We start from the raw sequence: 16,620 nt of genomic DNA, 5'->3' as shown, positions 1-16,620 counted from the left end.
ATTCTAATGTACAACTTTTTCTTTTGCGACAGTACATTTGGGTTATAATAAAAAAAAAAAAAAAAAAATCAAACAAAATAAAAACTTTAAAATCGAACCAAAGCGACTGGATTAGCTAAGAATTACGCCTATCATCTCAAGACATTATTGTAATAAATATCCTTAAAAACATAAATAACAACCAGCTACACAATGAAATACACAACAATAGAATGAAGAAGCGAATGGTTGAAACGTAAAGAAAGAAAGATAATATTAAAAAAAAGAAAAAAGTGAGGTGCTTAGAGGGAAGTAGAGGGAGAAGTATAGCTGGAATTATGTCTAGAGCTTTCAGGGCGTACAAATAAAGAATTTCACGCAATCACACCGTTTCCTTGAAGGTTATAACTATTTACCTTTTTAAAAAATACAAGAAATGAGAGAAAAGTCTAGTGGAAACGTTTTGTTTATAATTAGCAATAAGAAACTAATTAATTTTTAATTCAAGTAGATCCTTTTTTAATCAGGTATTTTTAATAAATAGGAGTCTTCAATCTGAAAGAAGTAAATAAACTATCCGTCAATTTTTTCATCATATATTGCATATACAGAATCAATCCATGGTACAGGAATAGTTGCATATTGAACAAGTGAAAAAAATAGTATTTTTTGGGGCTTTTAGTAAATTCTAGGATTTGTTAATTTCTTCATTGTAATTACATTAGCCTGTAATTTTTCTTCACTTTCTTCTTTAAAAAAACAAAATCGGTTTCACATATATCAAAATTTTGGATATGAAACAAAAATACCATTAGGAAAAAAGCGGTATAACGAGTCGATAGAAGGAACAGTAGGGGGGAAATCCATCAAAATGAAACATATCCAGGGTAAAAAATAAAAATAAATAAAAGACGTTTGAGAGGAGGTAGAGAGAGGCGATATAACCGTCCCGTTTTGTCCCATATTTATCGCGAGTATTTTTCACCAACGCGAGCACTAAATCATAAATCTATTTGGCGGGGGTGGGTGGGGTTGGCTGGTGAGAAAAGAGGGGACGAGAGATAGAAAAAGGCCAGCCTCTACCAAGAGGAGAGGGACTTCGGGAGAAGTGTATAGGCACTATGGAGGTGTAGGTGTTGGGCGGAATTAATGCCCAACTGTGGGTCATGACAAATGTCCTGGGAGCAACCCAGGCAGTGCCTCCACATGTACATTCACAGCTAGAACGTTCTACCATCTAGTAATGCCATCAAAGTCCAATTCTATCTACCTCAGCGAAGAAATTTATATATTTAAAGTTTTACAGCTCACGCCTCTTACCATCAAAGATGTCAAGTAGATTTTAATTCTATCTAAATTCAAATCTTTCGTCAAGCACAACTGCTAGAATAACCTTTTGGAGACAATGGGCGCCCCGGAGAGACTTCAATCTATAGCTATGTTCTAATAATGTAAGTTATTGGTTACAATAAGAATAAAAATAATAAGTGTAATTTTTAATTGCGCATACATGAGTGCAGAACAAAACAGTTACATACAAAAGAGATAATATCCCCCATTCAAGTAAGTGATTATATCAAACTAACTAAAATAACCTACAGCAAAATCAAAAAGAGCAAATTTCAAGAACTAAAAATCTGAATCTTCATGTTTGACATAACTAATCAAAATATTTTGTATAAAACTTTACTAAATAAATGTAAATAAACAAGTTATTTATTGTACGAGCGTGGGAAGTTAAACACTTCCCATAATTGTTCAATATTAATTTTTCTCTGCCACCGTTTTCTGAAGAGAAATTCTAGACAAAGAGGCAACCGCTGAATGTAAATCTAGGTTATCCAATTTAGAATATTTGATTAACTTTTCCTTCAGAATTGTAAACATTAAGTAATGAAATAAAAATTTCTAGGATTCATTTGAATTTATTGTAATAATAATAATAATAATAATAATAATTCATTAGCATACTGGACTCCCACGCGGAGGTCCCGGGTTCGAATCCAGCAGCTGACCCTTAGATTTTCTCTTCCTGTCCGGTGATGGACAGTGTTGTTTGTAACGAGAGAACACTGTCCGGAGGCCGGCAGTGCACTGAAAAAAGCTCCGGGCGCTAATAACCTCAGCTGTTGATGCGCCAAAAAAAAAAAAATCATTTGTTTAAACATAAGTTTTTACAAATAGAGTAATATCAGTAATGATAATAGTATGAAGACAAAAAGAATGTGAAATAATTTAATCTTTTACCAATTATTTGCCTTAATTTCAATATACGAGTATTAAGTCCGTAAAATACAAATAGGATGGCAACTACACTTCTCAATTAATTATTTACCGACCCAAGAAGGAGGCCTAATCTGTGATGGACTAATGGTGTACAGGGGGATGCCAAAAATCTGTTAGGAGTTAGGACGCAGCTTTAAAATAGAAAAACAGGGTGAAAGCAGTTTCAGGAGGACAAGTTCATTAATGGGATTTAAATTTTAATACATATTTATAATTATTTCGGCGTGAAGGAAGTGGGCTAGAGATTTTGTTTTACTACATAATCATTAGATTTAGTTTTGACACAAAATGGCTGCAGAGATACTAGATTTTTCCGAATTTCTGGGTTTTTTGTATGGTACTAAATTCAGTAAAACAAACATTGCCATTCTGCCAAGGATGCTTCGAGAAATAATTATGTTTTTCTAAAGAAATTTAAGAGCAATCGGTATACGAGCCCCGATACGATATTTCATAGTATAGTAGCTTGATGAGAAGTGTACTAAGTACTATAAGCCGCTGAGACTTGGACCTTGAATAAAGCTTTACCAATGAGATGGATTACTGGAGAAGGGCAGCACGAATATCAAGATTTGAAGAAGTAGGAAATGAAGAAATAAGAAAGAAAATGAACGTTTCAAAAAATGTTCTACCAAAGGTGGAAAGTAAAGAAATTTGGATGGTATGGCCATATGAAAAGAATGGAAAATGGAAGCATGGCTAAGGAGATACTGGTCTAGGAAGCAAAAGGAAGAAGAATGGATAGACCTAGGAAAAGTGGATAGATGGCGTCCGAGAAAGCATCCACGGTTGCGAACTGAAAGAAGACGATATCCGGTCTAGATCCAGTTGGACGCTAAATTTAAAAGAAATATTTGTTTGAAAAATCCCCAGTATTGAGGAATTCCTGAAAAAAAAAATAAAACCTTGAGACCTAAACTGGTTTACATAACCGCGAACCGTTTTCCAGCATAAAGGAACGGCATTAAAAGCCCATTTTGAGGGATTTGCTGCATGTTGTAAAATAAAGGGCGCAAATGGCTCAGAAAATGTATTAGGATTTTATCTTAATGAGTTGCTAATATTTACTTCTTATCACTCGCCTACAAAATAAACTATGTCAAGAAGATTATAAAACTCCCCTTAGAATAAATACCCTTACAGAATATCTGCATCAAATTTGGTAACATTTATATTTAACATGTATGCTATTTAAAAAGAGGGGTGGATTTTAATAACAACTTCATTCACATTTTATCATTAGCTTTAAAAATATGAATTAATTACAAGTAAATTCTTATTTTACAGAACAAGAGTTTTTAACCTTTTATTCTTAACGCCTACTCATAAATGTTCATAGAGAGAACAACAATTGACACCAGCATACTTTAACGCAATAATAATATATTATTATTATTATTATTTATTAATAATTAATGGTTACCGGTATAAATATGATACATATTAAAGTACATAATGTAACAACTTGCATTAAAAAATAAATATACGTATATATTAAATAAAAGTTTCTAAAAGTATTACTTTTGTTCTCTCTCACTTTTCGTTTTGGTTACCATTGCAACCAATAGCACTATACAGCAGCTGCGGCGCTACTCTTAACCCGCCGTTTAATTCAACATTCAGATTGTCTCTGCGAGTTTAGTTTACAAGGTTTACTAAATAAGTATTGAATAAATAAATGAATATTTGAATAAATTATGGTATGTTACATTAATACCACTGTTGTACTCAGTGTTCGGAATAATCTTTAGACAAAATATAACCAAATTTTCCATTAAATTTGTTAATGAAGGTTGTAAAAACTGTGCAACATAAGCATGAGTCGCCACTGTTACAGAAGACTGAGCTTATGATTAGCAAATTTGATTCAGAATGAATTTGATTGATTGACGAAGAATGAATTTATTCATGATGTACGGTAGTAGCCTACATGGACGAAATGTAGACTTGAAATGGGTGACAAGGGGCTAGGAATAAAATGCCCGATGTAGTGTGAACGCAGATTGGCTTAAGACTATTGTTGTCTAAAACGCCTGGATCTTTTTTGGATGTCTCTAGTGCAAACAGCAAATATTGCTTTATTCTAATTTTGAACTGTTCCTTTTAACGAAGTTGCAGTGAATGTACAATGCTAAAAGAATTAATGAGTCCTAAAGGTCAGGCCATCTTGTAAAACTACGATTGATTTCGCTAATTGAATTAATATAAAATTCCACATTACTTCTTTCCTGGTTGAAAAGGAAGTTCACTTGGATTGGGTATTATTTTGTTTGTATTTGATAATTTCGTTTAACAAGCTGATAAAGATATTTATTAGATTATTCTTAAATAACTGATTAAAAAAAGTTTTATTTGTTAATTTCCACTTGGTGCTGATTTTAACTTAGACTGGGCACGGTTTTGAAGTACCCACAATATTTGTGAATTTTCTATTGAGTACAAAGGTAGCTTATTTTAAAAATAAAGTTGAAAGGATTTTTAAGAAAGAGAATGATAAGAGCCTAATGACTGCATTTTTTTTTATGAACAAGCCGCAATTGATCTGTAACAACACTAATCTACGTGTATTTAGCAGTTAACGAATATAAAAGTGAATTTAGTTGTTTAAGAAAATTTTTTTTTTCTTAAAATGCAGAATATTTCTCGTAACAATTTTCAATGTGAACTCCGAAGAACATTAAAAATAAAACTAGTTATTATTTTAAATATTAACTATTCCATAAAATGATGATTATGAGGAGGCTTTTCTAACAAAATGTTTTCCAAAGAAAATACCACACAAGATAAGATGCGAACTTTATGCAGTTATCAAAAAGCAAAAAAAAACGTAAGTAAACTACTGGAGGTCATCAAACTAAATAAGTAGGGACATAAAAGACATTTAAAGGTAGCACACATACCTTTCTATAAAAACGCTGCATCTTAGATTAATTACTTTTCTTTCCTAAATTAAACGAATTCCTAAATAGCAAATAAACGACTCCTGTAATATACAAATATATGTGACAACAAATCATCGACCTCTGTTCTTCCTCTATTCGACATACACTGATAGTTTTGTTACTATTAAATAAAATTACTTCTAAGCGATAGTTAAAACAGATCGAAAAATCAATAAAACCTTGTCATTAAACTAGGGTTATTACAGTTTTGCTAGTTTATTTCATATTTAATTTGTATTTATCAATAAAGGGAGATAAAAATAAGGTGAAAAAAAATCAATCAATATAATTATTTCAGATTTACAAGGTTGAAGGTTTAATGTTACAACGTAATCAATGATTCATAATGAAATCATGATTAAGAAGGTTGTTTCACCTTATGCTGCAAACTAGTTTATTATACCTCATTTTAAAGCGGATATGTTCATTTTATTGCTTAATTCTGTTTTCATGTCAATGATTTTGCACTACAGAAAATTAAATTAAATTTGAATGAATATTGTGATTTCTGTCCTCAAATTCAACAAGTTCGCTGCTTATTAATCCCTCCCTAGTATTTTCATGGGAAATCTGGAAGGTTACCTGAGTTGGAGGGTGTATAACTTCTCTGGAACACACCGATTTTTTTTAATTTAGGGTCACTTTAAGGGTACCTGGAGACTTTTTACAATGAGGGGTGCTTGGGATACTAGGGAGATTATACCCACTCAAGGGAGCCATCCTTAAGATTATCTAGAGAATCTTGAGAGTATAGCGCGGGTGGAGAGGCCTAACGCTTTCCGGATGTACCTGGAAGTGTTTTGGGAATTTAACCTACCAGAATTCTCTTGGATGAACTTTCTTCAGAATATTTTGGGTGGGCAATGAATGACAGAGGTAGCTCCCAAGAGTTAGGATGTGCTAGCTTTCACGTTTCATCCTCTTTCAGCTCTAGAATGCCTATGTGAGATGTTTCATAACCTGGTGATGTTGCAGGATCTCACCTGGCACTGGCGAAAGTATTATAAATTTAATAAAGGTTCCAGTGCAGAATACCCCCCCCAAAAAACACACTTAGTAATTTACTGAGCGCTAAGAATCATTCGGATAGTGAAAGATATTGCTTTTGGTATAGGATAAACAAAAAAAAATCTGAACATTTTGAAATTTGACTAGAAATACATGTTTTAAAACAACCTAAATTACGAGAATAAGACGCGCTAAACGCATTTCGTATGTTCCCCTTTGTGGAAAAGGATTTTTCGGAAGTTGAAATTCGCAAACAAAGGAAGCACTTCTTTTTTGATACTCGTTTGAAATATTAAGTTTCTAGCTGAAATCCCTTGACGGGATGTGCACTTTTACTGATACAATTTCATTATTCACGATTTTCTTAAAAATTGATAATACAATTTTTTTTTTTAAATATTTCATGATATTGTATTTACACACAAAAAAGGAGTGTCACCCTTACTGGCCTCTCTAAATCTGAAATGACTCGACAGAGCAGGATGAGGTTCTGTCAGCTATGTGATTATATCGATGTACTCGTACATATAGAGCTGACAGAACTAAATTGAACTGAAGGAAAATCAGAGCAATTTCGCAGGTTTTGTGAAAAACGTAGCTCCTACGATTTTAGTTAAATTTGATACTTGTCATTTAAAAAAATATCTATTTTTTCTAAACATTTTCTCAGATATGTTGATTTTTTAAAAAACAAAACAGCAGAACCTTCATACGCCAATAAACCTAAATTCTACTGACACTTCTTTACAGATCAAGGCTGTTAATTTAATTCGTAATAATCTAAAGTTTGTATTCTTTAATGTTGAAATTTTGTATAGATATTTAGTTGCCTTTTTTAGTTTGCATAACCGAAAATATTGTTCTGATAGGAGTTTAGAAGGTTAACTAAATATTTAGCAATTGGTAATACACTAAATCGGTTGCAAAGCTATCAAATTATCAAGGAAAAATGACATAAACATAGTTACAACTAACAATCTTGATAACTTATAACTTTGTTTCTGATGATATAACAGTTCTCCCTATCCAACGTTGAAAAAAATAATGAGGGTCAAATACGAGTAGATTACTAGTTAGTAGCCATCCTTTCTAAGTCCGTCAGTAATAAGCAACAATTCTAGATTCTCAAGCTTAAGTTATATATATATAAAAATGAATTAGACCCAGGGGTTTTCCATTGTGTCACTGCGTTTGATTGGCACTATTGTGCAATTAAGGAGCCCATTGGATAAGCTAGAAGTTAAGGAGAGTAATGAGTCGTAATACAATGGATATTTAGATATTGTGATACCCTTCGTTAGTGCGTGCCCTGCAATACTAGAATATAGAAAACTCTGTTATATCTCGAAAAGACGTAATTAACTAAAGTCTGATGGGAAATTCTTTACAAATATATTAATACTGTGTGGAAAAATATATTTTTTTTAATAAACAAATCTGTTTTATTATTAACCCATTACATTCTAACGTTTTATTTGTAATTTATTTAAATGTTTACGTAACTTTTATAAATAGAAGGTTGTTATGTAAACGCAGAAGAAATTTAAAACTGTTTAATTTAGTTTATTATTTAAGGTTCAATTGTTTACGTATAATCACGTCATTATGCTAACTTGGGGGGCAATTATGTGAGTTGGGATTGGAATCCACGACTAAGAGAATTATTTTACCTTTTAATGCTCTCTCGTAAGATATAGTTTTCAGTAAATTACTATTATAATAATAATTATTTTTTATTTAAATTTAAGATTGTATCTGTAGTCATTTATCGGCCGAACTTTTTTTTTTTTTTTACTCCAGGCAGTGTTCTGTCGATACAGACAATACTATTGGGCTAAGAAGCTCCTTGGAGGAGAAAATCTAAGAGCCAGCAGCTAGATTCGAACCTGGAAGCTTCTTTTACACTAAACACTGAACTAATTAATCCCTTCCCTTATTATTGCCTTTATTATAATTGTTCATTCTTTTTGGTGACTGATTCATAGTTTAAATAGGATGAAAAAATAATTGCCATTTCAGTCTTAATAGATTTATTCTGCCGAGCTTTCGACCTAGGGACTAGGTCATCTTCAGGGCTAGTTTACAAAGTAATATTTTTTTACATTACAGAGTCCATGAACAGACAAGACAGAAGACACACCAACCCTGTAATGTAAAAAAATATTACTTTGTAAACTAGCCCAGAAGATGACCTAGTCCCTAGGTCGAAAGCTCGGCAGAATAAATCTATTAAGACTGAAATGGCAATTATTTTTTCATCCTATTTCGTATTTAGGCTGCTCAGTGTAAGATTGCTAATTTATTTTATTTATTTTTATTATTGAATCAGTAAGCGGTGAATCAAAGCTATACTCGTAAAGGCGTAAAAACAAGTCGACGCAAATAGAACTTTACAATCAAGATCAACACTATTCAACGTCCCACCCCTCTCCATCCGACCCTTGAAACGCTCATTCCATTAAAATAGTTCACTATCTTTTTATTTGAAAGACACATAGTATACTTCGCTCAAAATTCTAATACAAGATATAAACTTACATTTTTGTCTCTTTTCTAACAGTTGAGTTTCATTCAATTCCTATAAAGAATCCCTTGAATACAAGTAACCACTGCTCTTGCAAATGAAGTGCCTCTAGAGTCAAAAACAAAATTTATATCTGACTACTGGCGATGCCATTATCAGAGACATCGATATATTCCAGGACCACAGACCAAAATACATGAAAAAAATGGGCGAGAAGGGGTTGGAGTGTTGTAAACGGAATAGAGAGGAAATTAAAGGGGAACTGATACATCATCCCAGTACATCAATTCAGCAAATTCAGAGGGTTAGCACAACAAAAGCAGAAATAGTAATCTAGGAGTTTGTTGTGCATGAAGTTTGGTATGTTTTAATGGAGGCGTATGAAATAAGAGAGAGAAAACGATAATTACAGAAAGCAGTAATTGCATGTCAACGTTGGACGACATATCGGTAGGCCGCACTGAATTCAATGTTCTCTGTTATTGGATGGCGATTAACCCAAGCGTAAGCGTTAAAAAATAAAATAACGATTATAGGAATTGTTTTTAAGCAATATCAATCACAAATTAATTTTTTTAAAATAGTCTCAAGTAATTTCAAAATGTTAACAATCTTCTAAAGTAAAAGAACACAATTTAATTTTACTCTAAAAGTAACCTCTCTTAGAAACCATACAGAATGCAGCAGTTATATAATTGACAAGTTCTAACTTAAATCAAATAGTAAAATATCAGAGAAATAGAAAGAATAAAAAGAAAAATAATATTTAAATTAAGAATGAAATGAAAAATTATTAACCACAATTTATAAATATAATTATTTCAATAAAAAATACTCACTCGACATTCTCGTCATAACGGTTTACTTTTTTCGGACATACAAATATGCACGAACTTATATGTTGAATCTAGAATATCTGCCCTGTCCAATTCCTCTAGATCAAGCCAGTATATTGAGTTCTTGGCATCCTTACTCTTATCTCAATTCAGAAACACAAAAAGCCATCATCTTGACACACAACAATTAACTATATAAACAGGACCTTAAGGGGTAGAAGTTATTATGGGTAACTATTTCGATTTGTGTAACTCACTCTACCTCATCATAATACACACTTATACATGGTAACACATGAACAGCACTCACACTTAACCAAAGTTTCCCTTCATTGGATTTTTAAAGGAACAATAGATTTGGCACTTTATATAATTCCACTTCCTTGTTATTAAATTAAAGATTAAATTAACTATTTATTAAATCGTGACAATTCAACATTTAACAAATCTTTAAAAAAAAAACGTAGAATTAATGCTATGCTATCTCAATTATGAGATGAGACTCATAATATGATTAATATGAAACTGTTTTCTTGAACATTAATATTCTTATAGCAAAAAAAAAAGGCGTTACAAAAATTCTTAAGAAAAAATAAAAATATGAAGACTATCTTTTATTTATAATTTATCTTTTAAACTGCAATATTTTTTAATTTCTTTCAATTGGACACAATTATCATCTTTATTACATGGTTCATTTATTTCGTCAAACCGAGCGTGACTGTCCCGAGATATTATTCATGGCGCGCCCTACTCCAACTAATACTTCCAACACTAGCAGGGTAAAAATCTAAAATTATAAGGCATCCTTTTTTTTTCTTCTTCTTCTTTAATCGTTTTGTTTGATTTAATCAAGCAGTAATTAGTGAGTTGTCATATTCTTTGGTGATTTCATGGATGGATCATGGAAAAATACTTCTTACAAAAAATAAAAGTTTGATATAAAGTTTTTAATTAATTTGTTTCAAATAAACTTATTTTTAGCTCATACTTGACTTAAAAATTTAAAAACATAGATATTTTCTAAAATATAACGTGAACGCCTATTTTTATTTGATTATAATGCCTAACATCAAGTACCAAATTAGGTATCTTGGGCATTGAGAGCAAGTTCATGCTACATTATTAATATTTTCCTACTAATTATACACTCGAACAGGGAACCTCTTTCATTAAACCAAACCAGCCTATCTCTTTAATCACAGTAAACAAAATCCATATAAAAATATATGATGGCCTAATCACTTAACATTTGAATATTTTCACACAAAAACAAACTGATTTTTTGGTACTCTCAGCGATGAGCATGATAGAATAATTTACAGAAGTACTACCAAAAAGGAAAATTTTTCCGACAACTGCTTTATATTCGTTAAATTTGGAACAAGAGGGATTCCCAAAAATTATGCTACTGTAGAAGACACGTAGAGGTCTACTATACTACTAGTTACATTAACAAACTATACAACTATTAAAAACATCAGAAGGTTTAGAAAACATTTTGGATCCACAACGGACTTATTACTTAAATTATACATTTAAACGATATCTTTTATCTAATCCAGTTTATCCCAGCCAATTCAATAATGAAAAATGGTTAATAGCAGCGATAAAAAGGAGCTAACAAGATACTAAAAGCTACACAATTGCAAAGGAAAACTTAATAACTATTAATTTATTGATTCTATGTATTAAAGTTTTAAAAAAATTAAAGAATGGGTTCCAAGAGCAGCTACGAGAATACTTTATACACCTTCTAGTGGGGCTAGATGGTGAGATGGCGATAAAAAGTGACGGTTACCATGGGAAATAAGTAAATGGAAGAAATATAATAAACTGTGTTACTAAACAAATTTACCTACCAATATGAAATGCAAACGCCATACGCGTAGAACGACTTTCGTGCTAAAAGAAAAATAAGTTTTGTTATTGCCTTTAAAAATAAAACAAAAAACGTTGCATGATATGGGTCAAGTTATTTAATAAAAATTAAACATTCATCATTTTCATCAAAAAATCATCATTTACGCCCATCGAAATTAATCACCTCTCTTCACTCACAATAAACTAACAATAACTTAAATTGATGTAAACAATTCAGAAACGTTAAAAGAAACCAGCAGGAGCTGGAAACTAGAAGGTGAGTGGCTTGCAGCTCTTGAGATAGAGATCTAAGTTTTTTGCATTGCTAATTTTAAAATTGTGCCAATGTTATCAAGGTAAAGCTTTAGGACTCATTCGAACTTTTTTAAAAGTATCCTTAATTCAGTACCTCGGAGGTACACAACACTAAGTCACATTTTTAATTTTTTACAGGAGAGCAAATAAAATATTTTTTTCGCAGTTTTTTCCTTACTTATAAGCCCAAGGGAGTTATTTTACTTAAATCTTTGGTGGATAATAAGTAACATAGATGCGCCATAAGTGATGGTTGGGTAATAAAAAACAATAATTTTTTATTATAAACATTAAAAAATGAATTTTGAAAAAATGGACTTAGTGTAGTACACCTCCGGGGTACTGAATTAAAGAGCTATATTTGTCTCTTTTTAGCTAAATGTGGCTCATTTCCATTAAAAGCATTGTGAAAACCTTTCTTTCAACGTACGATTCGACATGACACCCACAGCGTATCTGGCCAACAAATGTACAACTTTTTATTAATATAAATAGTTTTTCTTAACTTTTAAGGTAAATTAAACACTGTAAAATATTATTTACGAGGTGTGTTCAAAAAAATTAGGTAAATTTTCATTTTTCTTAAAAAATATTTATTTATTCATCGATTTTTATTTTGTCTCCTTCAAAGTAGTCCCCCCCCCTCAGATATAATACATTTGTGCCAGCGTTTTTTCCAATCCTCGAAACAGTTCTGATATGCACTTTTTGGTATGTCCTTGAGCTCTCTCTCAGCGATTCGGTTTTTATCTCCTCAATCGTCGCAAAACGCCGTCCTTTCATGGGTCTCTTCAATCTTGGGAACAGGAAAAAGTTGCAGGGCGCCAAATCTGGTGAATACGGTGGCTGAGGCATGATAATGTCATTCAACAATTCCTGAGCGATGCTCATGCGATGGTTTTTTTTGATCAAAATTCAGCAATTTTGGAACGAACTTCGCTGCCACACGCTTCATGCCCAAAATTTCCGAAAAAAATTGCAGGACATGTGCCAACCGATATGCCGACAACCTCAGCAACTTCTCTAATTGTGATTCGACGATTCTTCTCAACATTTTCATCGGTTGTTGATGTGCTGGGGCGTCCAGGGCGAGCGTCGTCATTCACATCTTCTCGACCTTCTGTGAAAAGCTTGTACCACTTGTAAACATTTTTTTGACTCAGAGTACTCTCACCGTACGCCACTCTCAACATTTCAAGTGTTTTTGAGCACTTAATTCCATTTTTTACACAAAATTTGATGCAAATTCGTTGATCCATTTTTTCGACAGAAAAAAATCACCGAACTGACAAAAAAACACTTGTCTTATTTATGCCTCTAACATACAAACTAAACATGCTATATAGCTACAACTTTGAAAATATGTTCGAGACAAGTGTACCAACATAAAAAAAAAACAATTGAAATTCGAATGTACGTAGCCCGCGAAATTTGAAAATTCACCTTATTTTTTGAACATACCTCGTATATAATTAGTCAAAGTCAAAATTATAATAAAATGGAAAAAAACCCTATTTTAAACGGATATTAAATAAAAAACAATATCATTATTTTCTTTTTAAAAAATTATTTAATTGAAATTTGAAATATCATGTAACATACTTTTCTTGCAAAGTAAAAGAAAATAGAAAAAAATTAACAATCCAAGCAGACAGCACTTAAATCCCTTCATCTCAATAAAACTGCTGGTACTGCTTGCAATCACTAAGTTAACGGGAGTGAACTTTGAAGCAGGTTATTTTAAAAGAAATCAAATAAAGTTATGAACAGCGGAGCTTTGTAAAATTCAAATTTCAGAAATGTTCTACATGTTTAGGTTCCTTAAGAATTTAAGTTTCCTACAATATTCTTAAAAAATGTTAATCAATTACATTAAAACCATTTAATGTTTTTAAAATAATTTAATTATGATGAAATATTGTAAAATACTGTATTTAATTTTTTAATTGGGGAGTTGTGCAACGAAGCAATATCCTAAGCAAGGAGGCGCCACTAACAGAAAAAAAAAAGAAAAGTTGCTGTGGATAAAGCTGAAGGCCAAAAGTTAATTGTAATCTGAAATTCTTCGAATTAAATAAAACTAAAAATCTGTAGACATAACAAAAGTGGCGAATTGACGCCAGCACAATTTAGTTTAGTGCTGCTCTGAGACCCGCTCTCTTCCTCTTGCCTACGTTGGATTGTTTACTTTCTATTCAAAGCCTAATACTGTAACAATGACGTAAAAACCATTTGAACGTAATTATTGTGGCAGAATAGAAGGCAGACCAGGGAGCAAAAACAAAAAAAAAGCAAAAAATAAAAAAAATAAAAACTAAAGTAAAAGATGTCGGCTTGCCACTGCCTACAACTTACGACTTTTAAAGATTCGTTACGGCTAAATACGTTTCTTTTTACTAGTAGTTATAACTTCTCTACACACCAGAGCAAAACTCCAGAATGGTTCGTTTCTCAAGGACACTAAACTGATTAACAATAAAATAACATCTAGTGTTTTATATTATTATTTAGTTCCTCTTCCTATCTTAAGAAAACGGATTTTCACGAGGGTTGAGCGTCTCGAAGGCCATGACCAAGGGGCCTCATGTAAACAAAAGCAGAAAAGGAGCCAACTACCCACACACTAAAAAACAACACCTTACAAACAAGATATTACAAGTAAAAACTCCAACACAAAAAAAAATCGAAAGTTTGATACCAAGGCAATACTTCTCAGAATGGAACAATGCTCTAAATTGAACTAATACTCTTCCGAGAGAATATCAATGGTTATGTGCCAATGAAGCTTTGTTCGTCCTATAATAATTAACTAAACTGAGAACAGAGCATGAAGAATTGATATAGACCAGCGTTTCCCAAAGTGTGGGTCGCGAACACAAAATATCTAAAACATTTGGCTCTAAATTTAATATTTTTCGAAACTTTTTCAAGTACTGCAGGTGGTAACCCTTTACCACCGTTTCCTACCGTACCGTTTAAATTCGGATGCTCTGATTAGCCGAATTCAATTCGTCATTCAGTGCCTTCTGTCGATATTGAAAAGGAAGAAATGCTTAATCTTAGTGAACAAGAAGTTGATAATTTAATTGAAATTTCATGCGACACCGATCTTAAAAAAGTGTTTGAAACTGTACCACTAATTAATTTTTGGTTGCGCTGTCAAAAGGAATATCGAAGCGTAAGCGAAAAAGCGATACAATTTTTAATGCCTTTTGCCACCACTTATACGTGTAAAACTGCGTTCTCAGCCTTGGTGTACTTAAAAAATAAGTATCGAAACAGATTGGATGTCGAACCTAATTTGAGAATAAAACTAACATCATTAAGTCCTAATTTGAAATTACTATGTGATGAAAAACAACATCATCCTTCGCACTAAGGTCAAAATATGTAAAACAAAATTTACTTTAAGTTTTAAATGAAGATAATGGATTGTCTTTAATTACTTATGTTTTTGCTATATATAGTAATTATTTTGCCATTTTTGTGTATGAAATAAACAAACAAATAACTTGAATTTTGATTTTTATTAAAAAATAAAATTTGTTTTGTAAATAAATGTTTTTTTTATAAGGTGGGTCGCGAAAAAATTTAAAATCTCGTACTGGGCCGCGGTCAAAAAAGTTTGGGAAACGCTGATATAGACGATAGTTTTATTTATTTTCTTTTCTTGCGAAGAAAAACATTAGCTAACGTCGATCTCGAATGATCAGTGTAAATCAGCATTAAATGATACGAAAAGAAGCATCTACAAGAATAGCACAGATGTTTTTGATTCAGTGACCCATCAAAAGTAGTCCATCTAATAATGATGTATTTCTATTTCTAGTCAAGATTTTGAAACGTCTATTGTAAAATGTAGGAATATACCCAATTGTTTGGAAAATGAAATTGACTGGATAAAAATTGATGTTGATTCCAGTCTATCTGCCAGTCTAAACGATCCTCGTCTTCAACACGCTTCAAAAAGTATCCTTTGTGAGATGATCTAAGAATAGGGGCCAAAAGACAAGTTAAGTTTTTACACCGTTTTTATCCAATAATCACAAAGTAATTAAGGAAAATACTAGCTAACAACGCTCTATCAATATTTAATAAAATATTCAAAAATTCTTATTCTACTAAATTACCATTTTCAAATTTCTATTGTTTTAAGAATTCAGAATATTACTACTTCCAAAATTTGCGGAAATAACTAATTTAAATGATGACATATACTCGTGATAACCGTAGCACCAGCTGTATTATCGGAGACATTAGCACTATTACAGTATTAACGTTAGGTAATACATTTCCAAGCGTTATTAGCATTGTATTAGCCAGCTGACTGGTTGATAGCTTTGAAACATTAACATACGACTGATTGCTCAATTTGCAAGAGCAGAGAAAATGACGCTTTAATCAAACATTATTTTTATGATAATCTACTTCCTTAATAAAAAAAAACATAATAATTTAGTTTCTTACTTCTTAAGAGGATAGAATGTGTCAAATTGTCTAATTTAAAATTGTAAAAAAAAACTTATTCCAATCTCGGATAAGAATTCAACCCAGTTTTTTGGATATAGAAATAAATATTAATAAGATAGTGCTAATTCATAGTGATGTTTTTCATGATGAGGATTGGTAACAAGTATGGTTACACAGGAATGAAGGGGAAAAAAATTGTTACTGAGAGGCTGTAACCTCTCTCCATGGTTCCTGAGCCTGAGTTTATAGTCAATTGGTGCGTGAAAGCTCTCTAGCAACGATTAACCACTAGAGTATAAGTTTACAGCGAGAATATTCCAACATATCGGGAGACCAATTGGACAATCGCAGGCCACTTGCAAGGAACACTCCTGAGTAACCACACGCATTAATATAT

The 16,620-nt window shown here is 31.9% G+C and overlaps 1 protein-coding gene across 13 annotated transcripts in view; it reads right to left on the bottom strand.

Annotated features, from left to right (window-relative positions):
• The window catches only part of gro (TLE family member transcriptional corepressor groucho), a 165,256-nt gene that overhangs the window by 107,614 nt on the left and 41,022 nt on the right, over positions 1–16,620 (bottom strand). The window contains exon 1 of one of the 13 annotated variants that reach the window (XM_074122244.1): positions 5,166–5,201. The exons of the other annotated variants lie outside the window; for them this stretch is intronic. Within the exon in view, the coding sequence (XP_073978345.1) occupies positions 5,166–5,186 (21 nt within the window). The 5' untranslated portion in view covers positions 5,187–5,201. Of the gene's footprint in view, positions 1–5,165; positions 5,202–16,620 lie in introns of those variants that run through there. 13 annotated transcript variants of the gene reach the window in all.

This window comes from Rhodnius prolixus, unplaced genomic scaffold (genome assembly GCF_049639745.1).
Source record: "Rhodnius prolixus isolate KJV_2025 unplaced genomic scaffold, Rpr scaffold_8, whole genome shotgun sequence".
Classification (NCBI taxonomy): Eukaryota; Metazoa; Arthropoda; class Insecta; order Hemiptera; family Reduviidae; genus Rhodnius; species Rhodnius prolixus.
This window is presented reverse-complemented; position numbering and strand designations above follow the sequence as displayed.